This window comes from Grampus griseus (genome assembly GCF_964374135.1).
Source record: "Grampus griseus genome assembly, chromosome: 19".
Taxonomy (NCBI): domain Eukaryota; kingdom Metazoa; phylum Chordata; class Mammalia; order Artiodactyla; family Delphinidae; genus Grampus; species Grampus griseus.
The window spans coordinates 46,378,307-46,404,541 of record NC_139013.1 but is presented as its reverse complement, the minus strand read 5'-3'; the positions used below and the strand labels follow the sequence as shown (position 1 = coordinate 46,404,541).

The following is a 26,235-nucleotide window of genomic DNA, read 5'->3' as shown; positions in this document are numbered from 1 at the left end:
AGTAGTTGTGGTGCATGGGCTTGGTTGCCCCGTGGCATGTGGGATCTTTCCAGACCAGGGATTGAACCCATAAACCCAGCAGTGACAGGTGGATTCTTAACCACTGCGCCACCCGGGAAGTCCCTGAGGTAGATTTTCTATGTAGTGAAATTGAAAGATGTTAGCAATACAGTTGAATAAGTTTTGACTAATGTAGACCCCATGTAACCATCAATCAAATCAAGATAATGAACCTCTCCATCATCTCAGAAAATTCACAAGTACCCCCTTCACAGTCAAGTGTGCCCTACCCCCTGTAAGGTGGTCAACATTCTTTTTTTTTTTTAAAGGAAAAGCTATGATTATCCTGTGATCTTTTTTTTTTAATTAATTTTTATTGGCATATAGTTGATTTACAGTGTTGTGTTAGTTTCTAAGGTGGCCAGCATTCTGATTTCTCTCATCATGGCATGGTTTCGCCTGTTCTTGAACTTGAACTTGATGTAAGTGGAAGCATATAGTATATACTCTTTGGGGTCTGGCTTTTTTCATTCAGCAAAATGATTTTGAGATTTTCATCCACATGGTGTGTATCAGTAGTTCTCTTTTCGTGGCTTTGCTGAGTGTTCCACTTTTGACTATGAATTTATGTACTTATCCATTCTCTTGCTGATGGATATCTGTCTCTAGTCTTTCTGTGCTGTGTATTTTTAATACTGGAACGTACTAGTGTTAGTGGTGGTGTAATACCCTATTTCAGTATTTTATAAAACCTGATATCCAATCATGTGTGCCTTGAGGCATGCCCAGAGAGTCGTCTGTGCCCCCAAATCCTGGATTCCCCAAAGTTACACGATTGTCAGAGTGGTGTGACCACATGCCTTCTTGTTCACAGCCCTCCGCAGGTATCCAGGGTTTGAATTCCCTCTTCCCAGGTTGGCCATGAGGTGAAGCGTCTTAGGTTTTTGAGTCACCTGTGTTTTTCCCAGGACTCTGTGCCCACCAGAGGTCCTAGTGGGGAGAGGCTTCTAGGAGAGGATGGAGCCTGTCTTGGGAGCTGACCCTATCCCTCCACCCTCCCTGGTCGGGACAGATTCCCGGTCCCCCCCCCCCGCCCCCCGCACTTTGTCCCTGGCTGCCTGCCAAGACACCCCACCAGGCAGACACTCCTGGCTGCTCCCAGTTAACTCTGGATGCCCCCAGCCAGCAGGACACCCGCACCACTCAAGAAGCTAAGAGCAGGGAGGGGTTGCTTGAGAGCCACTCCCTGCTTCCCTAACACCTCTGTGCTCTGCTCTTCACACCGAGGGAATTGGCTGCCTGTGCTGTTCTTACAAACCTTTACTGTTATTTTTTTCTGCATAATGAACCTTAGCAAAAGATTCACACATCTGCTCAAATGCTACCTCATCAGAGAGGAGCCCCCAGGCACCTTGTATAAAGTAGCCCCTGCCTCCAGTCTGCTCTCTGCTGTCTGCTTGGTTCTCCCACAGGCGCTCCCATGTTTATTGTTTGTCCCCCTCACACGCCCTGGAGTGTAAGTTCCTTGAGGACACGACTTGTTTTCCTGGCAGCCTATCCCAGCAGGGAGTGGGTGCTATAGCATGTGTAGTGATAGGCCCAGCCACTCCCCACTCCCCCTGGCTGAGGGGAGACCCTGCCCACCTCCCAGCGTTGGCTGGTGGAGCTGGGGGCAACAGGGCTTTGCAGAACGATTTTTGCTGCAGAATCTCAGACGAGGTTGAGGTTTTGTTCCTCGTGTGGTTCAGGGGCTAGGGAAGCTCAGGGCCCTTGAGCAGCGGCTGGGAGGACAGGGAGGGCTTACTGGAGTGCACTTGTGCATGAGCTGTGGGCCCAAGGGAGTGTGTTTGGCAGGGCAGGGGAGGTGCGTGAGTGTGCTGCTGACACCAGGGTGCCGCCATGCACTGCGCCTGCACGTGCCTGCAGTCTCATGGCCTGGTGGTGGGCAGGGCTCCTGGCGGTGGTTACGTTTAGCAGACGCACTAACCAAGGCTCTGAAAGATGCAGTGACCACCGAGGTCCCATGCCAGGTGGACTCTTTAATGGGCTCTACTCCTGTCCTTGTAGGCTACACCTGGGTGAGGATTGGGCCTGGGTCTCCTGGGGCACATGGAGCCTTTCTCTGTAGGTTGGAGCAGGCTCAGGTGGGAGGCCCCCAGTGCGGTTCGAGGAGGGAGAAAAAGCCACACTTCCTCGGTGGCTGCTGTAGCTGTGCCCTCTTTGTTTTCACGCCTTCCTGTACTCCCACCCCACTGACCCCAGAGCTCCCAGGGTCCCTCCTGTGACTCCACTGTCCTCCTGACCCCAGCTGATGTCTGGCCAACATTGCTGCCCCTCTGGGGGTCTCTGTGGGTGTGGGCACCTGTGCTGCTATGGAAGCAGGCTCGGGGGGCAGCAGAGGGCATGTGAAGTCGCCCCCTCTCCCTGCCCTGACATGCTGGAGCTGGCTGCCATGGGGAGAGGCTGGTGCAGACTGCGGGCTGGGACTGCTTCTTGACCACACCCCGGGCCCTGCCCACCCAGGCTGTCAGCCTGAGCTGGGCCTCCAGCGGCTAAGCTTTCTGTCTGAGGACAGGGTCTTGTCCCCAGCCCTTCCTCCCCCCACCCCCGTGTCCTCCCTCAGGCAGTGCCGAGGTGGCTGCCGCTGGGTGAGGACCCAGGGAGTGGTGTCCCAGTGCCATGCGGGAGGGCAGCCTTCTCATTATGCACATGTGGGGCCTGGTTTTTGCTTCTCTGAGGCACATGGGGAGGGGGTTCGAAGAGAAGGGAGGACTCAGGCCATGGGGGCAGCACCCTGGGCTGGGACAAAGAGCCCCTGGGAAGTGCCCCAGCCTCGTGAACTGGGCTGCTCGCTCACTGAAGCAGGCATCTCCCCGCAGGTGCCCCTGCTGCTCTTTCATTTCCAAGTTAGAAAAGCAATTAAAAGAATCGGGAGACTGTTGCTCTTTCCAGTTCCCAGTTCTTGAAAGAGCCAGAGCGAGAGGGGAGGGAGCTGCGGGAATGTGGGGGGCAGTGGATTTGCTGGGATCCAGGCCCATCTATCCCCCTCCGCCACCCCTAGGCTCTGTCCCCACACCTTCGGTCCTGTTGTGCCCTTGTACCCTGGTCTCTGGGGACTGGCCTGGGACGATGCTAAACTGACTCGAAGGCTGGGGACTAGAGCCCACCCCCCACAGTCCGAGTCACCACTGCAGTGACAAACAGACTGCCCCATGGTTACTCCGCCCTTGGAGAGCAGGGGAGGACGGGAGAGCTCTTTATGGCTCTGACGCCCGCCCTAAGCGTGCAGACTCTGCTCTGTCTGAGATCACCTGGGGTGCTGTTCTGTGGGCACACCCCTGGGTAGCCAGGTATGGTTACATTTTTAGTTTGTAGCTTTGTCACTTCCTGGAGGTGTGACCTGGGCAAGGCACTGCCCCTCTCTGAGCCTCTGGGTGGTGGTAGTTCTGTCCTGGTCCCCAGGAGGGCAGTGAGGGCTGGCTGACACTGGGTGTGTGGGGTGTCCGGCCTGTGTGACAGTGGTTCTCGATGCAGCGGGCTGGCCTCTTCTCCAGGCCATCCACAGGGGTTCCTCCACCCTTGCCCAGGCAGGGCTGGCTCCGGCTTGCAGGCTGGCTTGGAGCTTGCCAGTGTGCGTGGCTAGCCCAGGGGCAAGGCGTCAACACCCATAGCCCTACAGATACATCATTTCTTCCTGTCCCTGGGCTGGCAGCACTCACCTCCGGCCTCAGGAAATCCTTTCCTGCTGCTGCTCCCCGAGCTGGCCATCAGCTGACCCATCCAGCCACCCTCTGTGCTGCTGGGAAAACCAAGGCTTTAGGAGGGGAAGGGGGCTGTCTGAGTCACACTGTGCGAGCCATTTTAGCCCACTCTTTTCACTGTCCATCAGCATTTTCTTGCATGATTTTAGTCTCTGAAAGTGGCCATCTTAATAGCTGCACAATCTTCCATTGAGAGGCTCTGGTGGCCCAACCAGTCCCCTATAGTTGGGCATTTAGGTTATGCCCCCTCTTTGTTTGCTGTTATAAATGCTGCCACAGACATTGTTGGGGCTAAAGCAAGAATAGTTCTTTGTGTTGTGGGTCTGACCTAGAGAATAAGACCCCAAAAGCCCAGAGAGCAGGAGCCGGGTCTCCCCACTTAGGGTCTAGGATCAGCAGCAGCCCTCACCCCAGCCCTCACTTTAATGGACAGATGAGAGCCAACGTCCCTGTGTGAGTCTTAACCACTGGACCAGCAGGGAAGTCCCTGGGCCCCAGTTCTGAACTCAGTTGTGTTTGAGGGTGGTGCTTGGGTCTCAGATGCCTGTCCTTTGGGGTCTCTGAGTGCGGCAGAGTCCTTGGCTTTCCTGAGTGTCCCTGCCCCTTGATTCCCTTTCTGCCCTGTCCTGAAGTTGCCTGTCACAGGGGAGTCAGGGTGGACTGCACTCTAGCATCCCCACCGTCCCTTCTGTGGCCACCAGTTCTTTCCCTTCTGTGGCTGAAGTCTGTGGGATGGGGCAAGGGGCAGTAAACTGGGTCTCAACCCTCTTCCTCTGGAAGACGGGGCTATGCGTGAAGGCTGTTTTGCAGGATCACTGCGGGCATGAAATGAGCACGTGGTCATAGAGACCTTGGCCCAGGGCCAGCCTGTATGCTGTCCTGGGGGCTGTGTCACTTGGCAGTCGGCCCGGGAGGGTATGCTCCCCCATACACCCCAGCCAGAGCCTGCCCAGTGGGTGCCCCTCCCCCACTCCCCCATGGCAGGCCTGGGAGGGGGCATTCCTCTCCCCCTCCAGCTACTCCCCTTGCAGCACAGTGGGGCACAGATCCTGGGGCCTTGATTCCAAAGCGGAAATGCCATTCTGGGAGGCACAGTCTTGGGTGGGGGGGGCGGGGAGTTTAAGTGGAAAAGCAGCAAATTTTTGAAATGCCTGGGCCAGAGCTGGGTTCTCCTCCCCCGCCTGCCCGCCCACAGGAGCAACCCCGCCCCCAGTGCTGCTTTAATCCAGCCCCAGAGAGGGAGGGTCTCCGGTCCTCCTCCTCCCAGGCAGCCTCCTCCTGTCTCCCAAGGCCAGCTAGGACCGAGTAAGGCCAGCCCTTTTGCGTCCCTGCCCATTCCTGCAGAGACCTCCTGCCGTCTGGCTGTGAAGCCTGGTCTCCACCCCACTCCCCACCGGAGTGGAGACCCGGGGAAAACCTAGGGACTCCCTCCAGCTCCCAGCATGGACAGATGTTCACACACAGCCCAGCTGGTTCTGATCTGATTCCTTGGAACCTGGAATGCCAGCCAGGCTGAGGACAGGGGCAGGGGCAGGGTTTCGGAGGGGCTGAGCCCGCAGTTTCCTTTCTGACTTTGGGGAACAGCTTTGGGAACAAGCAGGAGAGGATACTCTAGGTAGTGTTCCCCTGAGAGCTGGCTCTTCTGTGGAAGAACTGGGCTGTTTTGAAGGTTACAGGAGGTCCCGTCTTGAGGAGGGCAGAGGGTAGCAGCTAGTTGTCCCATTCCTTCTTGAGGACTCTGGGTCACACTGAGTCCAAATCCCATTGCTCCTTACCCACACCCTATGCTGGGAGTTCTGTCCAGTGGTTCCCCGAGAAACTTTGGGGGAAATGCAGATGTCCAGATTCCCCCCACACCCGGGATTTCTGGAGGAGGGGACCTGTGGGAGGGGTTTTTTAGGAGGGGATTCCTAAAAAACAGGAATCTGTTTTTTGACAAGCTCTCCAGGGGACCTGTGACCAGCCAGACTTGGGGTTCCCTAGCCCAGCTCCTTCCTTTTACAGATGGGAGAGGGCCCGGCCAAGGTAGCACACCTGGTGAGAGGCTGAGTCGGCCATCCCTGGGTGTCAGGTGGAGGGGCACCTGTGAGTGCACTGTGGGCTTGTATGTATTTTATAGGCCGTGCCCGAGGGTTCTCTGCAGGGTGTGCCCCCATGCTTCCCTGGAATTTCGAGCTGCCTGATGGTGTCCACACACTCAGCAAATGGGACAGTCTAGTTCTGGAGAGGTCCCATTCTAGATCTCTCTGCAGACCACTGTGCAAACCTGGACTGTGCTCAGGGACTCTGGCTGGCTACATGGGGTGACAGTCACCAACTTGCCCCCCTAGGGAGCGGGAGCTCAGGAGAACCAAGGCACCCTCCACTCAGTTTCCCTGTCGTGCTTCTTCCCTCCCCCTCATTCTCATCAGCATCCCTCCTACCCCCTGTTGCTGAAACAGGAGTCGTTGGGGCACAGGCGTTAGCCCTGGACAGGGCTGACTGAGGGAGGGATTGGGGTAGGGGCACATCTCCTAGAGCAGCACCGAGACAGTGGGGGACACTTCGAGGAGACTGAATTCAATTCCGAGGAGAAGGTGGGAGATGGCAAGCTTCTTGTCCCTGGGTGCACTGGAACCTCCCGCGCACGGCTGGTAGAACATGATGCGCTCCGGTTCTACTCTCCCTAGATTACAGGGACAGCCGCAGTCCCCAGCTTCCTTGCTGTGTCTTCATAACCTGGGGCTCTTACACCGAAGGCCTGACCAGAGTCAGTGCGGTGGTCGTATTATTAGTTTTCTGCCAGCTGGGACATGCCCCTCTAGATGCAGATCTGAGTCGGACTGCCGGATGGACACGCGTGAAATGCCCCAGGTTGGTGGGCGGGGAAGGCAGACTTGAAGCTGGTGCCTCCGGGGCTGCAACGGCCACGGGGGAGGAGGGCAATTCCGGCAGTCTTCCCAGAAGAAGAAGGCTTAGGCCTTTGAGGAGGGGCGCGTTCTCGCCCACGGTGGAGGGCAGGGATGGGCGTGCGGAGAAAAGGCGATATCCCGCGTGTCCGGCAGGCGCCTGGAGCCTAGCGCGGGTGCAAGGGTGGGGGGTGGTGGACGGTCCCACTGGGCAGCGCGTGCCCGCGCGCTCCCGCAGCCAGCCGCGCCCCCGAGCCGGCGGCTCATTTGCATGGGGAGCCCGAGCGGCCAATGGGCGCGCGCGACCGGGCATGCCGGGAGCCGGGCTGGGCCCGCCGGCCTTGGCGGCGGTGGCGGGCGGGGCGAGATGGGACCGGCTCTGTACGGTGACGGCGGCGGCGGCAGCGGCAGCGGCAGTGGCCTGCGAGGTGGCTGAAGCGGCCAGACCAGGACCCGGGCGGCTTCGGGGCTCTCGGGAATCTGAGAGCGCGCGGCGCGGGCAGTTCGCTGTGCGCCCTGCGGGGAGCCGGGGCCCCAGGCCGACCCGACACGATGAACTACCTGGTGAGTGCGGTCAGCGCAGCCAGTGCGGCCCGGAGTCCACTCGCGGTGGCCGGGGCGGCGTCCGCGCGCCAGGGAGTGTCGGCCGAGGTCCGCGTACCGGCTTGGAGGCGACCCAGCTCTACCCGCGCCCGGGGCGGTCCCAGGCGGGAAAGAGTTAAGTGAGTGGCATTTCCTGCCGGACCTGCAGGTCCTGGGAACTACGGGCCGCTGGAGCCTCCGCGGGGGCGTGACCGGGCCGGGGTCCGAGGTCCTGGAAAACCCCCCTTCTGCCCTGGCCTGGGCTCCCAGAGGCCAGGACTGCGGAGGATCCCAGAGCCTGCGCACCCCGGGGGCGGCTGGAAGGACCGGACTCGGGGGCCGCCGGCCGGTAGGAGAGTTCCTGGATCCGGGAAAGTTGCTGGCCGGAGGCCCGCTCTCCCTCTGCCGGCCGCTGCCTGCTGGGTGACCTTGGGCCTGTGAGCCCTGTCTCCGAGCCTCACTTTCCATCGCTACGAGGAGCGGTCCGAGGTCCTTTGGACCGTGAACTTCCAGGAAGCAGGGTGGCGATCCGTGTGTTTTGGAGTGAGGGCTGCCCATGCCCCCAGGTTAGGGGTTGAGGGGTGGGTGAGCAAGCGCGGGTGTCCACGGAGAAGTTAATAATTAACCCCCGGCCCGCCCGCGCTGGATTCCGGGACCCAGGGCGGGAGCTTCTCGGTTATTACCTACCGTGGTTGCAAAAACGGTTGTAGGAGCCGGGTCTTGGCAGGGGAGTCCAGGGCCGCGCCGCGATCCCGGGGTCCTAGCCTCCGCGGGTAGAGCGTGGGAGCTGGGGAGGGGCGGGGCCGCTGCCCGGGTGGCCGCAGCCCGGGCGCCCAGCCCCTCATTGCTGCTGCAGAGCCCAGAGCGGTGTTGAAAGATTCGGAGAAGCTGAGATTTGCTGAGGGCCGGGCGTGGTCAGGGGGTGTGCGGGGGTTAGAGTCTGGGGAGATGTTGGGGTCTCCCATCCCTCGGTAGGAGCAGTGGCTTCCTAACTGGTCTTGAGAACAGGGAGTTTATTTCCTTGGCACTCTTAGCATGAGGAAGAGTTACTTCCTTGGCACTCTTAGCATGGGGAAGAGTCTAAGCTGGGAGGTACTCTCTGGGTTTGCTGTGCAGATTTCAGCCAGGCAGGGAGATGTTCCTCATCCCCCTGGGCTGGGGGACACGCCTCCTGCCCATGACTCTTTCCTTTCCGGGGTGGAGAGCTGATGGTGGGAGTGGAGGGATGGCAGGGCTAACAGGCTTAGAAAAGCAGGAGAAGGGCCCAGGTGCAGGTGGAGACTGGCAGGAAGGGAGGTCTGGGAGGACCTGCCGGCAAGCTCTCCTGGCACTAGCACCCACTACCCGCTTGCCATGGGCAAGGAAGGAGTCCTGTAGGTGCCGGGTGGAGGCAGGGCAGGGCAGCCCCAGCTTCTGCCAAGGCAGTCACCCTCAGCTCCCGGTGACTTTTACGCTTGTGCTGAACAGAGACGTTAGCGTTGTGGGCTGGCATCATCTCCCCAGGCTTGGGCAAGGGATTGAAGTAAGGGCAGTGCCACTAGGGAATCCTTCCTAATCAGGAAGGGCCCCTAAGACACCTGCTCTCCCCGCGAGTCATACAGATGGTACCAATGGGGAGACTGAGGCACAGAGAGGGGCAGTTACTTGTCCTCACAGAACCGTATCCAGAACATAGTCTCCTGGTATGGCCCCATGCTCTAGCCACGTGCTCCCCCTGCTCTGGGATTGAGGGTGCTCTGGTCCTTGGGGTGCTGCCATGCTCTACTGGGGCTGCCAACTTGGTGGGGTCTCTCTGGCTCCAGAACTGTGCCTTAGTAGCCCCCTCCTGGCCTCCATTATTCTTTTAGGAGATCCCACCACCCTTTGTCTCTCAGGCCTGGAGAACTCCCTCCACCATGCCCCAGGAGCCCACAGCCAGTTGGGGCAGCCAGAACCAGCCAGCAGGTGGAAGGGGGAGGAGCAGTGTTAGAGTCATGCTTGGAGGGCAGGCTGTAGGGTAGGGCGGGACAGGGTCGTTCTCCAGCAGAGACACTGGCCAAATTCCTCCTCCTCTGGATCCTTAAGGCCCCCAAATAAGGGGCTACAGAGTGGCCTCCCTCCAGGGGCCAGGCTGGGCCCTTTAGCACTGGGGAGAGGCCCTGGCTCTATCTCCATCTCCTTGTGCTAACTTCCTCCCACCTCTGAGTGAGGAGTGGGGCAGAGTACCAGCCTGCCGTGGAAGGAGCTCAGAGGGTGGAGGGGCAGGGCCCCGTCTCAGTCCCCTGTTTCCATTGCGTATCCTGAAGTCAGGGGCTTGGTACTTCTTTTGAGCTGGAGAACCCTGCTTTTTGTGCCAGTGTGTCCTCCTCCATCCCTGCGGAAGCAGATGGTGCTGCTCTAAGGGCTGCTGAAAGCTATCACTTAGGGCTAGAGGGGCAGAGCTGAGGAGGCTTTAGATGTCCAGGTGGGGAAACTAAGGCTTCGTAAGGAGTGAAGTCCCTGCTGTCCCACCCGGGCTTCTACCTCTGCCCCTCCAGTGGCATATCTGGGGCTGGCCACGGTGGGTTACCAGGGCCTGGTACTGTCCCTGAAGTGAAGGTCAACCTCATGCTGGGCCCTCTGCTGAGAGACCAAATCCCAAGGCTGAACAAGCCGGTCTACTCAAACATGTCTGGGGTCTGTCAGCCTGGGTCGGTTCCCTGGGCTGGGTGGCAGTGGTGAGGGTTCTAAGGGGTTGAGGACCACTCCCAAGCTGTCAGAAGTTGGGGTGGGCTGGAGGGTGGAGGGCTCCGCTCTCGTGTCACCCACATGGGCTCCTTGGTGCCCTGGCCCCAGACCCACCTGTTCCCACCGTCCGAGGTGTGTTGGGGGCTGCAGATGCCATGTCCTGCAGTAGGAGGGCCCTCCCCATGCCACCTCTCTTCCTCTGCCCAGCCTCTCAGGGACAGTGCCTGGGATGCCCTGGCAGGAGAGGGGCCAGGGGCCTGCTTCGGCCCAAGAGCTGGGCACAAAGACATCTGCTCTTGCCACTGTAGCAAGGCCAGCTCGGGGCTTCTGATTGTCTGAGGGAGCTGCTGGCGGTGGCCACCCACAGGTGGGTTTTTAGTCCTTTGTTCTGTAGACCTGTCCTCTGGGTGCTGTCAGGCATGGGGCTGAGGACCCCCACACGGCCCCTGCTCTGTCCTCTGAGCCTCAGGCACTGCCAAAGCAGGCAGGGAAGGAGCCATGCTCCCCTCGTCCCCTTGGAGTGGCTCTGGAGTGGGGGGCTCATCCACGCTTGTCACGCTGAGCACTGAGGACTTGAGCCCAGACCCTGGTCACTCAGTTGTCCTGGAAGAATTAAGGGGAGGGTGATGCCAAGGCCTGCTGTTGCGGAGTTCCACCCAGGATGAGGGTGTGGGGCCTCCTGGGAAGGGAGGAGGCACTGCCCGCCCAGCCCCATCGCAGCCGGGAGGCGGAGCAGAGGATTGTCAGGACCCTGGCCAGTGGGCCTGTAGCCGCTGCCCCTCCGGCGGGATTCCCAGGGCACAAGTGAGCAGCGGTTGTGGGTGTAGACTGCCACTTGGGCACACGTACGTCGGGCCTGTATCCAGTGGCCACGGGGGCTCCTTGGGACAAGCAACCAGAATACCCCAGAAATAAACTTGGCCCAGGTTTGAGATGGTTCTTTGTATGAAGAGAACTAGAGTTTCCCTAGTGACTGCTGTGTGTGGGGCTCTGTGCCTGGGGCTGGGGTGTATGTCAGGGTGGGGGACAGGGAGGGATGGAAAAGCCCTGTGAAATTTCCACTCCTGGCTTCCATGGACCTAAGCAGTACCCCGGGAGCCACCCAGCTGCACTTTGTCATACAGCAGATCTGCCTCTGCCACTTCCTGACCATAACCCTGGCGAGTCAAGTGTCTGTTGTGCACCTCAGTCTCTGCATCCGTAGGTGGAGGCAATCACAGTGTCTCACAGGGTTGAAAGAGATAATTGAGGTACGTAGAAGAGCCCTGTCTCTCACTGCCGGCGTTATCGTCATCATTGTGAACTGTCAGTCTCCCCACCACCAGGTAGCACCGTCCCGCAGAGTCGGGGTTTGGGGATACCCAGAGCACATCCAGGGCTCTCCGGGGCAGCAGACCGAGGGAGAACCCGTCAGATGGCCGCTGACACGTGCCCGTTGGCGGCCAAGGCCCAGCTGCTCCGTGTCTGAGGGCCCGGGTGAGTCTGGCGCACACAATGAGGGCCATTCTCAGACCCGGCAGGGCCGTGGGGCAGCCCTCTCAGCTCCCGTGTGCAACAACCAGGGTGTTGTTCTGGGCGGGCCTGGCTGGCAGGCCGCTGCCTGGGGGGTGTTGGCGTTGGGCAGGGGGCTCTCCTCTGTCCCCTCCCTCTGGGGTGAGTGAGCCCAAAGGGCCTTTCCTGGCTTTCTCAGGCGTGGCCACGCGGCTCCCAGGGAGGGCAGGGCACCACCGCAAGGGGGGCTTTTGCCTGAACCCGCCCATCCAGCAGCCCCACGCTCAGCCCTGCTCTGGGCCAGGCCTGGCGTGCATGTGCAGCGGAGGGACGTTCCCTGCTCAAGCAGACAGGCCCCTCCCATTCTGGGCGCCCGGGTTGGGGGCACGAAGTGGGCAGTAACAAGAGGTGTTGATCAGCACTTCGAGGTGGGGACAGTGAGGTGTGGGTGCCCGGGGAGGGATGTGGGAGCTTTCTTGGCGGGGTGGGGGGGTGACACCCAAGTCACGTCCTGAAGGAGGAGTAGGACACAGCGAGAGGTTTCCTAGGGTCGCGGGTGAGGCGGCCAGAGACTCGGGCGAGTCAGCAGCAGTCTCCGTGGTGCCTTGGACCCAGGTGGCTGGCAGAGTTGGCCTGGACTGCGATGGTGCCCTGGTGGTGTGCCCCTCCCAGAGATCACAGCTGTGTCCTCTTGTGAGCTTGGGGGAAGCACTTGATGGGCCCAACAGTGAGGAAGGCTGGAAAGCCAGGTTCTGGGTAGACTGACCCCGCTCTTCCAAGCTGGGACAAGACACTGGGCCCTGGGGAGCATGTCCAGAGCAGGAATGCTCAGGTGGTGTGGGTTTTGCCTTATCCTGCCATGGGATGCCACCATTTGGACGGCATGGACTGAGCTCTCCCTGCAGCATCCCAAGGCACCCTGCAGTGTGACCGGCCCAGCCTGCCTGCCGGTCCAGGGCCACAACCCTGTCTCCCCTCCAGCCTTTCCCTATTTCAGTGTCTTGGCTCATGCCTGCCCTCTGCCCACATGCCCTTCCCTGGCTGGTTTCATGGTCGCCTAGTTTTCGGTCTTCATGAGTCATCTGAAATGTCCTCCTTGGGGGAGGCCACCTCTGACCATCCTATGTGTAGTGGCCCTGTTGCACATGCCACATTTCCCCCTGCCCTGGCAAATCGTTTTGTGTCTGCCTGCCCTGCTGGGATGCAAGCCCCGTGCAGACAAGGGCCTGGTCGACCTAGGCTTGCACCGTCTTGCAGGGCCTGGCCCAGCACCTGGCAGAGGGCAGATGCCAGGTGAATCTTTTATTAAACAAAAGAACTTCCCTATGAAACCAGGATTGTCACCTTAACACAAGGGATCTGGGTGCTCAGAGAGGCTAAGGGACTTGCCCAAGGTCCCCAGCAGTGGGAGGGAGAGCCAGGCCCAGGTCTGGTCTTAGCTGCTGCTCAGCACTGGAGGGAGAAGTGTGTCAGGAGCAGCTGGAGAGGCTTAGGGGCCCAAAGGGGCGGGTGCTTGGCCAGCTGGAGCTCTGCGGCGCCAGCAGTGCCCAGGACTGCGGAGAGCCTGCCTTGGGGGCTCGGCGGGGGGAGGGGGGCACCAGCTGACGCAGGCAGAGGAGCTCCTGGTGCCAGGCGCCTGGTGCCACGTGCCCACCCTGAGAGGTGCTTCCCAGCCTGGCTCTGGCCTCCCCGGACTATACAGTTGCAGTTGGAATTGGCCTTGACTGCTCATCGAGCTCATACCCAGGAGGTGAGAGCTGGCCACCCTGGGCACGAGAGGCCCCGGTAGCTCCCTGGGCAGCTCTCCTGGGTCCAGGGGACCCTCCCTCCACCCCCTTCCCCCTCCCGCTGGACCTTGCCCTTGGCAGAGCTCTCCAGCCTCCCTGAGAGCCCAGCCCTGCCCAGCAGGGCCTGGCCGAAGCCCCTCTGCCAGCCTTCCTCTAAGAGGTGAGGGGCCTCTGAGGGGCATTCCCCTCTGTCTGCACCCTGCCCCCTTTGACTGGGCTGGAGGGGAATTTTCCTGTGACTCACTCTGCTGGCACTTCCTGTGGTCACCAGGGCAGGGGCTGAGGGGACCCAGAGGGGTGGCTCTGTGTTCTGGGGTCATTGGGGGAGGGTGGGTTGGGTGTCCCGCCCCCCTGACAGGGTGTGATTCCCTGAGCAGGCTGCAGACCATATTTGGGAAACTTGCTTTTCCTGCAGGCAGCCTGGGGATGGGACCCATGAGCCCAGTGGGCAGCAGGGCAGCCCCCGCCCCATCTGCTCCTCCTGGGGCTTTGGCCTCTGAGCTGCTTCGGCCCTGTCCGTCCCATCCTGCCTTGGAGCCTAGGAGGTAGTCCACTGTTTTCTTTTTCAGGGTGTATATTTTTTCAACCCCCAAACCAAGAAATGCTCATTAAATACAAATTGAAAATTTCTGAGAAGCAGGAAGAAAAAGCATCCCCCATTGTCTCAAACATTACCCTCTCCCCAGTTGTTAAGTTCAAGTGACATTTTATTGAGGACTCATTTATACCTCAGTGCAGTGATAACCGTCCTGACTGGTGTGGACAGTGTTGGCGCCGCCAGTAGTTCCGAGGGCCCTTGCCCTGGCGCTCACCTTGGTGCAGGGTGAATTCGCTTGCTCTGCTCTCTGTGCGCTGCCTGCCTGGGCTGGCTTCTCCCCTGGGCCTTGTCCCTCCTGGCTCCCAGCTTTCTGGCCTCTGGGTCCTTCTGAGCTGCCCTGGAGGAGTGGGCTTCCCGCCAGTGCGCCCCCGAGTCTGAGCGTGCAGTCCTGGGCCTGGAGCACGCACTGCCTGCCCCGGCTTCCCCCGTGGGCTGCCGTCCCCCTTGATGGTGTTCCGTCCTCTTCCCTAATCCTCACTGTGACGGGCAGGGGAGACAGAGTTCAGAGGGGCTCCTTCCGGCTCCTGATGCTGGTGTGGAGGTGGGCCCTCCTAGACTTGGGTGAGGCCTCACCCCGACTTCTCTCTGCCCCGAGTTGGAATCCAGGGGATGAGACCCAGGCCCACGTGGGGAAGGGTGGTCCGAACCCAGGTCCCATTTCCGAGTCAGATCTAGACCAGGCTCTGCATCTTCAGTCCCCAGGAGACTCAGAGGAGGGCGACCAGAGCTGAGGCCTGGCTGGTGGGGCCGGTGCCCAGCTGGCCTGGCACTGTCCTCTCCACAGGCCTGGCCTTCCCACCCAGGCACCTGCTTTGCTCCTGCCCTCTGCTGGACTCACCTTGGCCCTCTGGCTGGGGCCCCCCTGTGCTATCTCTGGGCCCAGACTGAGCCCTCACCCGCGCAAGCAGCAGAGGCCAAGGACTGAAAATGTGGGGCCTGTCCACCCGGTTCTCTGTCCCCGGTGAGGTTCTGGGCCTGCCGGCACAGTGCCTGCCAATGCTGGGGTCCTCCTGTCTGTCCCCACAGCCTCGCCAAGGCCTGCACAGGCTGCTGGGCTACTGGGCCTCTGCACGGAGCATGTGTCCCGGCTCCAGGAGGGTTTGCCGACTCACGGAACCCATAGCAGTGGTTCTGGGGTGCCTGTGAGAATTAACAGGAGAATTGCAGGAGTAAAGAGCGGGGCTGGGCGTGGGGTGCTGTCCTTCTGTGGCCGTCCTCAGTCTATATGGGACGGCTTCCTTGTTTTGCTTTATTCTCCCCATTTATTCCTGATGCCTGTCTCATTCCCGTCCCTCTTCCAGAAGCACCCATGCAAATGTAATGTGTCTGGAATCTGCCCTTGGACAAGTGTCTGTGAAAAATACATAGAGTTCTTTTGTAGGTATTCGTAACATTTACGTAAAGCGTTCTGGGCTGTAGATCTCCTGTTTGTTCCTCTGACTCGGGGGGTGTGGCTGGTGTTCCTCACCAGACACCTGGGCACCTGCTGGAGCACAGAGCAGAGTCGCAGGTCTGTCCCGCTTTGCTGGCTGGATCCCTGAACGTCCTTTGTGGCCATCTTGGCCATTCTGGTCTCCCCTTCAGAAAACTCTTCATATTTTATTGGTTTTCTGTTGGTGTTCTTGTTTTTTCCTCGCTTGTTTGTAGGAGAACCTCCAGATTCTAGATCAGAGACTCTTGTCATTTGGTGGCCTGTCACCCTGTCAGCTTTCTGCTGTTCCCCCACCCAGCTGAAACCGTTCACTTTGATGAGGTTGAATCCATCTCTTTGTTTCTGTTGTTGTTACCTTATGTTTTGTGCTTTTTGTGGTCTTTTTTTCTAGGGTTTTGTTTATAATTTTTTTCCACCTCAAGGTCACAGAAATATTCTCCCACAATTCTTTTCTTTTATCAGCTCTAAGGTTATAACTTTCACATGTAGGTGTTTGATTACCGTTTGTTTATAACATGAGGCAAAGTGTCCCAATTGACTTTTCTTCCTATGGTGAGTGAGTTTTCCTGGTAGCATCTCGGTTACAGTCCTGCCCCCATCATCGCTGCGTGATTCCCAGCCGCTGCTGCCTGTCCTGCTTAGGGATTGGAGTTGTGGCCTGTCCTCACGGCAGGAAGGAAGTGCCTCTTTGCATTTCATTTTCAGAATTGACCTGCTTATTTGTGGACCTCTATTCCTCTGCTTAATTCTAGAAGGATTTTTTTCCTTTGGTTGAATTCCTCCAAAAAAAAAAAAATGTTCGGCTGGCATTTTTATTGCAGTTGTAACTTACTAAGCAAGCTTGGCCCAGTTGTTACATTTTCTCCTCTGGAGTCTTTGCTTCATTAACTCCTGGATAACTTGTAGTTTCTGTTATCTGGTGACATCTTTTCTGTGAGGTTCACTCCTCAGCACTGTTGATTCTTCTTGTTTGTTGGAATCTGTATGTAGATGACATATGGTCTGCAGATGATGACTGTTCTGTCCCTGTGTGTCCCCTCCCCACTCTCTGGTCTTTTCCTCCTGGCTGATTGCACTGGTGGGGCAGCAGGGAGTTGAGTTGAAGCTGGGAGGGTGTGCATCCTGTTTTCTCCCCAGGACGTGGTGGCCATTATTGTCATTATCGCTGCCTTCCCCAGCATTAGGTCCAGCTTATAGCGTGACTCCGGGAGTATTTTTTAGAGTATCTTGAGTACCATCCTGGAGTGCAGGTGATGGCTGTGGTCAAGAGGATTTTGAGACACTATCCAGGCTCATTGGAAAAACTGCCGGGATCAGCTGGGCCTTTCCGCCAGGGGCAGCGGGGGCAGAGGCGTGGGGATCTCGCCAAACCCTACTTAGTTCCTTTCTCGGTGCCAAGGCCAGGTGCCTCCCCAGTCCTGGAGGGGGTGGGAGCTGGGCGGGACGCCGAGCCCCCAGCGCACGTCCTCCTGCCCTCACGCCCACCTGTGTCCTCTTCCCCCAGAACGTGCTGGCCAAAGCCCTCTACGACAATGTGGCCGAGTCCCCAGATGAGCTCTCCTTCCGCAAGGGCGACATCATGACGGTGCTGGAGCGGGACACGCAGGGCCTAGATGGCTGGTGGCTCTGCTCGCTGCACGGGCGCCAAGGCATCGTGCCCGGGAACCGCCTCAAGATCCTGGTGGGCATGCATGACAAGAAGCCCGTGGGGCCCGGCCCCGGCCCGCCCGCCAGCTCGGCCCTGCCTCAGCCCAGCCTCCACCCCCCGGCAGCCCAGTACACACCCATGCTGCCTGCCACGTACCAGCCCCAGCCGGACAGTGTCTACCTGGTGCCCACCCCCAGCAAGACTCAGCAAGGCCTCTACCAAGCCCCTGGGCCCAGCCCCCAGTTCCAGTCTCCCCCGGCCAAGCAGACAGCCACATTCTCCAAGCAGATGCCCCATCACCCGTTTCCCAGCCCAGCCCCAGACCTTTACCAGGTGCCCCCAGGGCCTGGCAGCCCTGCCCAGGACATCTACCAGGTGCCGCCTTCCGCTGGGATAGGACACGACATCTACCAGGTCCCCCCATCCATGGATGCACGGAGCTGGGAGGGGACGAAGCCACCAGCCAAGGTAAGGCCTCCCTGGGTGGCCAGGCAGCCCTCCTGGTGGGTTTTGGCTGGGCCCAGTTTTTGGATGCAGCAGGGCCCGGCCAGGCACCCTTGCTTGGGACCTCCGGGACTCCAGCAGCGGCTCCGCGTTTGGTCTGGGGTCGAGGGGGGAGGTGAGTGTCTGGGGAATGTGTTTATATGTCTGCTGACGTGGGTGTGAGCAGCCCGAGAGGAGACACCGAGCTGGCCGTGGACCGTGAGGTGGCCTTCAGCTGACAAGCCCCAGTGGAAGGGTGTCGGCAGCAGAGGACACAGCCTGTCAAAGACTGTTGTGGCAGGTGGGGCCTGACCACGGAGGCCTGAGCAGCAGCTGGGAACGGACCCCCAGGGGCCTGGAACCTTCGTGAGGGCGGAGGGTGTTGGGTAGGAGTGACCTGCCCAACCACATCCTGGTGAAGCCATTCTGCCCAGAGGGGAGGGTGTAGGGAGCCCAGGAAAGGGGAGCTGGGAGGCACCTGAAGGGGAGAAACGGAGTATGGAGCACAGGGCCGCAGTTGGGCCAGAGTGGCTGGAAACCCAGAAGATTGGACTGGATGACAGAGTCATTTCTCTCTCACGTAGCACGGCTGGGGGTGAGCGGTGTGGCGCTGGTGGCACCTCCGAGACTGTCGGAGCCTGTGGTTCCTCCTGGAGCGCCGGCGGTGGAGGGCAGGTCCTCCGTTTTCTTGCTCTGCCGCCTCGTCACAGGGCTCGCGGGCCAGAACAGTGGCCGTGTGAGTTCCAGCCGGCAGAGAAGGGAGGAAGGGACAAAGGGGCGAGGCCAGCCAACGCGTGCCCAGGGGCTCCCACGGTCCCCCTGTGGGTGCAGCTCATCTAGATCCACACGCACCCAACCCTCTCCTCTCCTGGGCCGTGTTTGTGGGCGCCTGCAGGGTGCCCTGCTCGTGACTCCTAAACCACGGGGAGGACACTGCCTGCGGGATTGTAGGGTCACCGTGAAAGGGGCTCTTGTTCAAGTCCCTTGTGGGCTGTTACCAGTGGGAGGCTGGGCGGGGGGCAAGGCTCTGAGCCCAGCACCTCAGCTCCACACAGACCTGCGTATGTGTCTTCACACCCAGGGCTGTCTGCCTAGGAAGGAGGCAGGACTGGAGAGTGCCATGTCTAGTGTCTGAGGACACTCACCGCGTGGCGCTGAGCCTCTCCTCAGAGCCTGCCCAGGGGTCAGATGCCAGCTGGGCAGCGGTTCAGCATGCAGTGTTGCCCTGCCCCGCCACAGGCAGAGCTTGGAGCGGGAGACCTGGACACAGGTCATTGGCTGGCTCAGGGTGGGGCTCCATGGACACTGGCCCCCAGGGGACTCTGGGTCACTGGCTCCACTTCCCTACCTGCTCCTTCAACCGCCTGGCCGGAGACAGGCCAGTGGCAGAAGTGAGCCATGCTGGACTGGGATAGCCCAGACTGGGCAGCTCCCAAGATGGCTTTGGGGGAGGAGGAGTGACCGGTGGTTAGCCTTGGGACAGGCCATAGGCCATCCTTCTGTGCCCATGCCCACACACAGCTCACACTGTGCACACTCCCCAGGGAGGCATGCCCTTCCCCTTTCCATCCTCTCCTTTCCTGAGTCCAGGCAGCTCCAAGGCCAGGACAGGCCCTGGAAGCCCTGTGGCCCAGGGAGCAGCAGTGAGGCCTTTACTCTGGGCTGTGGATTTGAGCCCACGTTTTGGTCATTGGTACTGTTTCCCTCCCATACGAGGGGCTTTGCTCTCAGACTGCTTCTGAGCTCACCTGGCTGGTGCGTGCTCTGCACATGCCCACTGGCGGGGTTGCCCAGGCCCTGTGTCCCTGAGGACCCAGACCGGGCTGATGGCCCCAGGAGGAAAGCTCTGTGTGCTGGGACCTGGTTGCCCTCCCCTGAGAAGCCTCATGGCTCCTGGCCTGGGCAGTCTCCATCGCGGCTGCTTTCGTGTTATGGTCCATGGAAGTGTGCTTGCTTGTCACGGGAATGTGTAATGTATGAGGAGGCCTGGAGGTGAGCTTCCCCAGTCAAGACGGGATCGCTGGGGGATTTCAGCATGTTTTGTCTAGCGTGTTCCCTATTCATCTTTCACAGATTTGTACACATACTTTTGCATTTTGAGGTTGTAAATCCAACGTCAGATATCAGAAGCATTTTGGGTCCCTGAGCGTGATCATGACGATCACCACTGGTTTTGCTGGGTCGCCCCTTCTGCTGCGGGCAGGCTCCAGGCGGTTTCTAATGGCAGTAAGGCCATAGATGTCTTGGAGCGTGCATGTGTGCCCACCTTTCAGGCTGTGCTTTCAGAAGCCTGGGCAACTGAGGCCCCTGGTTCCAGGGCTGGAGGTCGGCTCTGCTGAGGGGAAACCCTGCCAAGACCGTGGGGTGGGTGGGTGCGGCCTTGGGTCCAGGAAAGCAGAGGGCAAGTGACAAGGCTGGTGGCCAGGAGGGGTCAGCCTCCTGGAGCCTGGAGCAGGGTGACCCGCGTGGCTGCCGGGGGAAGGTCAGGGCCACACCGGGTGTCAGCACCCTTTGGGGCTGGGCCACGCTTTTAGGTTGCTGAGGGCAGAAGCACGTGGGGCCCCCGGAGGAGGAGGTGTTTTGTGAGGTCACTCTTGGGGGAGCTCTGGGTCAGGGCTGCAGCTGTGCCTGAGGGAACAGCTGTGGCACTGGGTCAGGCTGGGGGAGACGCAGCTCAGATCAGCCTTGTTCCTTCTGGAGGACAGGAGCTTGGGAGGGAGGGGACCCACATCAGGCGTGTGCCTCCATCCCCCAGGCCCCCCAGCGGTGCTCCGTTTTCCAGAGCAGGAGCCCGAGGCTCTTGGGGGGGGACGGGGGGGGCAGTGACAGAGCAAGCCGGCCTGGGTCACGAGGGGAGATGCCAGGCGGCCCGGAGGTGGTCAGGGGCCCAGGCAGAAGGCAGCAGGCGGCCTGCCCCGTCCCTGGGGTCTTGGGGGCCTTCAGCCTCCCTTCTCACTCCTGCAGGCGCCCTGATGAGCTGCCCGGCCTGGGTCTGTGTGTCCGGGTGTGCGTCTGGCGTGGGCATTGTGCGCGTTTTCTCTGCCTCTGCGTGTCTGCCTTCTGCGCCCTCGAGATGTGTGTGTGAGAGAGCTTGTGGGTCTTGGGCTGGGCTCTGTGTCTCCTCCCAGACTCTGGCTTTGTCCCCCAGCCCCAGGGGGCTCCAGGTTCTGCTAATGGGGCCCCAGGTGTGGAGCAGGGTGGCCTGTGATTAGCGGGCTCAGCGGCTCTCTGGAGCGTTGGTTTCCCTAACAAGCTTTCCCCCGCTGGTGGCTGCCTGCCTTTTCTTCTAACAGAAAACATTTGTTGGCCAGTATGGCTGCTTACTGTCACTGACTCAGCCGCGTCAGTGGCCAGCTGCCCACGGCCCAGGCCTGGGGTCCGGCCCCAGCGCCCCTCCGCCTGCGCCCCGCCCTCTCGCACCAGCGTCGGGGCGTGGAGAGGGCGGCACACACCCCTTGTCCTGGGCTGGGTCCCCACCTGCCTTCCGAGGCCAGCAGGGCCTGGAGACACCTCAGGCCTCGCCTCAAGGCCCCGCCAACCTGCCACGTCCCGCCAGCCCCCGCCAGCCCCCGCCCCCCCCCTGCTGTTGGCAGGTTCCAGGGTCTAAAAATAGCTCTGGAGGAGACTCAAGTCTGGGGCTTGAGGAGAGAAATGAGTCTGGGAAGGGCTGCCAGCACCACTCCCAGACCCGCCGGGGGTGGGGTGCAGTGGACCTGGAACACCCCCTGGCGGCGCTCACCCCAGCAGCTGACAGGGAGCCAGCTCTGCCGGCCTGCCTGGGAGGCCACGGGGGCTGCATCAGCAGGAGGCTCTGCGGAGCCCTGGGCTGATCAGAAAGTGATGGTGCCTGCACTTCAGCGGGGTCGTTGCTGCTCCTGGGGTGCCCGGTGCGTGCACACAGCCGGTGCCCTCCAGGGCCCACGGGCCTGCAGAGCTGGCTGTTGGTGTCCTGGGGGCTGTGCAAGGCACGGGATGCAGGGTTCCGGGGGCATGAGCCCCAGGGCAGTCCCTGCCTCCGCCTTGCTGTCCCCAGGGATGTGTGGGGGGGAGCGCCTGAGTCACCACTGTCCCAGACCTCCCATTTGATTAGGGAACAAAAGGCCTTTTTGTCAGAGAAGAGCTGAGCCAGGAGCCTTGTGGAGGAGGTGTACCCTGAGCTGGGTTAGAAGATCCTGCCAGCCCCTCCTACAGGGCTGACCCCTCCCACAGGGCCGGGTGCCCACAGGGAAGGAAGCTGCCCACCCAACACTGCCTGCGAGCGGTCTCGCCCTGCACCTCGGGACAGGGGAGGGGCACCGGGGAGGGAAGGGGCTGGCCTCCTCTCTGGGCGAACATCCCCCCACGAAGGCCTTATCCTGTTAGGTGAGGGGTGGTCCCCGTGGCCCCGAGGGTGTGGTGCGGTGGGGAATACAGGTCTTGGTTCTGGTCTTGGTCAGTCCCTCACACCCACACACAATCTGCCAAAACAGCTTCCCTCCTTCCATTTGTGGGAGGGCTGGCCCCGAGGGGCTGGGGGCTCTTGGTGGCCCCGTTCTCAGGAATCTCCCCAAGAGCGCTGGGGGGACGAGGAGGGCAGGGCTTGGAGCCCCCAGGCCCTGACTGTCAGGATCTCCTGCAGGCCACCTCCTCTGAGTCCAGCCCTCCCGCATCTGTCCTGTAGCCTGAAGGTGGCTGCTGGGTCATATGGTAGGGACAACCCCTTGCTGGGCAGGCCTCTCGCAGGAGGGTGCAGCTGGAGGTACCATCCAGCAGGGGCGCCTCACTCAAGGGTGGCCCCTTCTCCATCAGCCCACATGGTCTCTCCTCTGGAACCTTCTGGGTCATTCAGCTGTAGAGACCACTTCTGTTTCCTGCCAGAACCAGACGGCTCTAAACAAATAGTGGGGGTCCTTGTATTCCCCACGTGCTGCATTTCATTGAAGAGAGAGAGGGCAGGGAATACGAAGGGATGCGCACACCCTTGCCTCTGAGCCCACCCTTGGGGAGCCCCCTTACGTATGTCCCGCTCACCTCACGGGGCGGTGGAATCTCTCCAGGGCCGGTGGTGACGGTTGGCTGTCTGCCCCCAGGTGGCGGTGTCCACCCGCGTGGGGCAAGGCTATGTGTTCGAGGACCCCCAGCCCGAGCAGGACGAGTACGACATCCCACGCCACCTGCTGGCCCCGGGGCCCCAGGACATCTATGACGTGCCCCCTGTTCGGGGGCTGCTTCCCAGCCAGTACGGCCAGGAGGTAGGTGTCGGGGCCGGTGGGCACGGGGAGGGGGGGGCCTCAGCCTGGCCCTGCATGGAGAGCTGGGCTTTCTTGGCCCCAGCCTGGGTGGTCCTGGGGTAGAGCTGCGGGTTTCTGCTCTTTCTGTCCCCTCAGATGGCCCTGGCACTTGTATTACTGCACCTTTTCTGCCCTCAGGTATATGACACGCCCCCCATGGCTGTCAAGGGTCCCAATGGCCGGGACCCATCGCTGGACGTGTATGATGTGCCCCCCAGTGTGGAGAAGGGCCTGCCGCCGTCCAGCCATCATGCGGTAAGCATTTAGGGGATGCGGGGCCCTCACAGGTTGAGGCCCGATCTGTGCATGGGGTTCTGGGTGTGAGTGTATGTGCGTGCCCTGGAGTGGGGACTCAGGTCTGCAGAGCCGGGGGCATCGAGAGACCTGCCTCCAAACCCCGGCTCTGCCCCTCACTCGCTCTGTGACGGAGGTGGAAACTGAGCCCCTCTGAGTCTCAGCTTCCTCGTCTGTAAAAGGGTCCCTTGTAAGGCCTTCTTCAGAAGGTTCTTGAGAGGATCACACAGGATGTCAGCAAGGTGACCACAGGACTTATCATCCAAACCAGGATACTTCTGAGAGTGAAAGGAGAATGACAAGATAGTTATGAGGGGGCATCAGGCACAAACCAGGACTGTCCTGGCGAACCAGGGTGTTCGCCCTGAATACAGCCTGCACGTAGCTCAGCCAGGTACCTGCCACAGAGTAGAGAAGATGCACGTGGTGGTGATGGTGATGCTGGTGGTCACGTGGGTGGTGATGGTGGTGACGGGGGTGCTGATGGTGGCGGCAGTAGTGGTATGATAGCTGACCTCTCACTGAGCGTTTGCAGGTACGCAGTGAATTAGCTCACGTAATCCTCACAACAAACCTGTGAGGGAGTTTTCCCATCTTATAGGTGAGCAGACAGGCACAGAGAGGTGGAGTCACTTGCCTTAGGTCTCACAGGTGGTAAGCAGTGGAGCCAGGATTTCGTACCCTGGTCTGGCCCCAGAGTCGGGCTCTCAATCGTAACCTGCATGAGTAAGAATCATGACAAATGTGCCCGCTGGGCTGTGTCTGTGTGTGTGGCTGGGTCCTGCCCGTAGGCTCCCGGGTGGGCAGATGGGCTGGCAGCCTTGACCACTTCTTGGCCCCCAGGTGTACGATGTTCCTCCATCGGTGAGCAAAGACGTGCCCGACGGCCCACTGCTGCGTGAGGAGACCTATGACGTGCCCCCCGCCTTCGCCAAGGCCAAGCCCTTTGACCCGACCCGCCACCCGCTGGTGCTCGCCGCACCCCCTCCGGACTCGCCACCAGCTGAGGACGTGTACGACGTGCCGCCCCCGGCTCCTGACCTCTACGACGTGCCCCCCGGTTTGCGGCGGCCTGGCCCGGGCACCCTCTACGACGTGCCCCGAGAGCGGGTCCTTCCTCCCGAGGCAGCCAACGGCAGCGTGGCCGACGACGGTGTGTATGCGGTGCCCCCCCCTGCCGAGCGAGAGGCCCCGGCCGACGCCAAGCGCCTGTCAGCCTCCAGCACGGGCAGCACACGCAGCAGCCAGTCGGCCTCCTCCCTGGAGGCAGCGGTGCCGGGCCGTGAGCCCCTGGAGCTGGAGGTGGCCGTGGAGGCCCTGGCACGGCTACAGCAGGGCGTGAGCGCCACCGTGGCCCACCTCTTGGACCTGGCAGGCAGTGCGGGCGGGTGTGGGGGCTGGCGCAGCACCTCTGAGCCTCAGGAGCCTCCGGCACAGGACCTGCGGGCTGCCGTGGCCGCCGTCCACGGGGCCGTCCACGAGCTGCTGGAGTTTGCCCGCAGCGCCGTGGGCAATGCCGCCCACACTTCCGACCGCACGCTGCATGCCAAGCTTAGCCGGCAACTGCAGAAGATGGAGGACGTGTACCAGACGCTGGTGGCCCACGGTCAGGCCCTTGACAGTAGCCGGGGAGGCCTGGGGGCCACTCCCGAAGACCTGGACCGCCTGGTGGCCTGCTCGCGGGCTGTGCCCGAGGATGTCAAGCAGCTGGCCTCCTTCTTGCATGGCAACGCCTCGCTGCTCTTCAGACGGACCAAGCCCTCTGTCCCAGGGCCTGAGGGGGGTGGCCCCCTGCACCTCAACCCCACCGACAAGGCCAGCAGCATCCAGTCCCGGCCCCTGCCCTCACCCCCCAAGTTCACCTCCCAGGACTCGCCTGATGGGCAGTACGAGAACAGTGAGGGAGGCTGGATGGAGGATTACGACTACGTACACCTGCAGGTGGGTGCCCGCTCTGCCCAGGTTCCCTGGGCCCCTGGGGAAGTCCCCTGGTCCTCTCGGGGCTCTGACTTTGCCACCCTGTCGTGGGCACCCTGATTCCCCCCCACAGAGGGCTCTTGTGGCCAAAGGAAGGTGTGGTCCCCAGCAAGACCTTGCTGAGTCCCTGTGCCCTCCTCACTTGGACCTTCCAGGCCATAGGGGTCCCTGGAAGCCCATCCTCAGCTGTCTCAGGCCTTTGGACCCATGTGGCCCTGACATCAGGGATCCTGCAGTGCCAGCCAGGGAGGGCCCCTGAACACCTGCAAGGGCTGGGCCTCTCGTGGCCAGGGCAGAGGTTAGGGATTTGGAGAGGTGAATTCCGAAGTACAAGCAAAGACAGAGATAGTAGCAGGTGTGGGGAAAACAAGCAAAGTGATCGATAGGTGGGGTGGGGTGGGCCTCTGGGCAGAGGCCAGGGTGCCAGCCAATTGGGCGTCCCGGTGAGTGGCATTCCGGGCTGAGAGCCAGCAGGTGCCAAGGCCCAGCGGTCAGGGATGGGTGGGCAGACCCTGTATGCCGAGGGGAGGGGCCTGGATGTGATTCCTGCCATGGGAGCTGGGGCAGGGAAGATTGACATGGCCGTGTGGAGTGTGCCTAGCCCCTTCCTGGGGTCAGGAGGTGAAGGAGGCCCGGGAGAGCCGCTTCCTCCGGAAGCTGCCCCCACCCTGGGCCTGAGGCCACAGCGGGAGCTGGGCGCGGCTGCAGCGCCACCTGGTGGCCGCTGGTCTCACTGCACCCCGCTGGGCCTCAGGGGGCTTCCGGCTCAGCCGCATCCTTGTGTCTACCCTCCAGGGGAAGGAAGAGTTTGAGAAGACCCAGAAGGAGTTGCTGGAAAAGGGCAACATAATGCGGCAGGGGAAGGGCCAGCTGGAGCTGCAGCAGGTGAGGACACTCAGGTTCCCCAGCCTCTCCCAGTACAGGCGTCCCTAAGAATCTGTCGCCTAAGCTGAGCCTCCCAGGGCCCTCCCTGCTCAGCCCGTCCCTACTCAACTGCATGACGGTCTCCGTGTGTTCGTTGGATTTATGTTTAGGTTATTATCAGAGTAATCACAGTTAGGTATCTCAGCGCACACAGAAAAGTGTGAAGACAGAAAAGAAGCCATTCACCCTCAGGGGTGGTCACCGTGCTCTGGGGCTGGTTTCCGGTCTTGCTCCTGCCTCGGAAGGGGCCTCTGTCCGTGTCTGAGATGCTACTTTGTGAACAATTATGTCTGCTTTTATCGCAAGGTGTTTCCATGGCATTAAATATTCGTCATAAGTTGTTTTTAACGTCAACCTATGTCTATTATGGTCGAATGTTTACGTTGTACCCAGT

General features: G+C 60.7%; 1 protein-coding gene across 2 annotated transcripts in view; it reads left to right on the top strand.

The window, feature by feature from the left end:
* BCAR1 (BCAR1 scaffold protein, Cas family member) overlaps positions 1 to 26,235 on the top strand; it is a 35,646-nt gene that overhangs the window by 5,546 nt on the left and 3,865 nt on the right. Inside the window, exons 1-6 of one of the 2 annotated variants that reach the window (XM_082676098.1) lie at positions 7,139 to 7,213; positions 16,750 to 17,361; positions 22,446 to 22,607; positions 22,785 to 22,901; positions 23,784 to 24,881; positions 25,713 to 25,802. In XM_082676098.1, the coding sequence (XP_082532224.1) occupies positions 7,202 to 7,213; positions 16,750 to 17,361; positions 22,446 to 22,607; positions 22,785 to 22,901; positions 23,784 to 24,881; positions 25,713 to 25,802 (2,091 nt within the window). In that variant the 5' untranslated portion in view covers positions 7,139 to 7,201. Of the gene's footprint in view, positions 1 to 7,138; positions 7,214 to 16,749; positions 17,362 to 22,445; positions 22,608 to 22,784; positions 22,902 to 23,783; positions 24,882 to 25,712; positions 25,803 to 26,235 lie in introns of those variants that run through there. The other variant, XM_082676099.1, reaches the window with a different exon arrangement.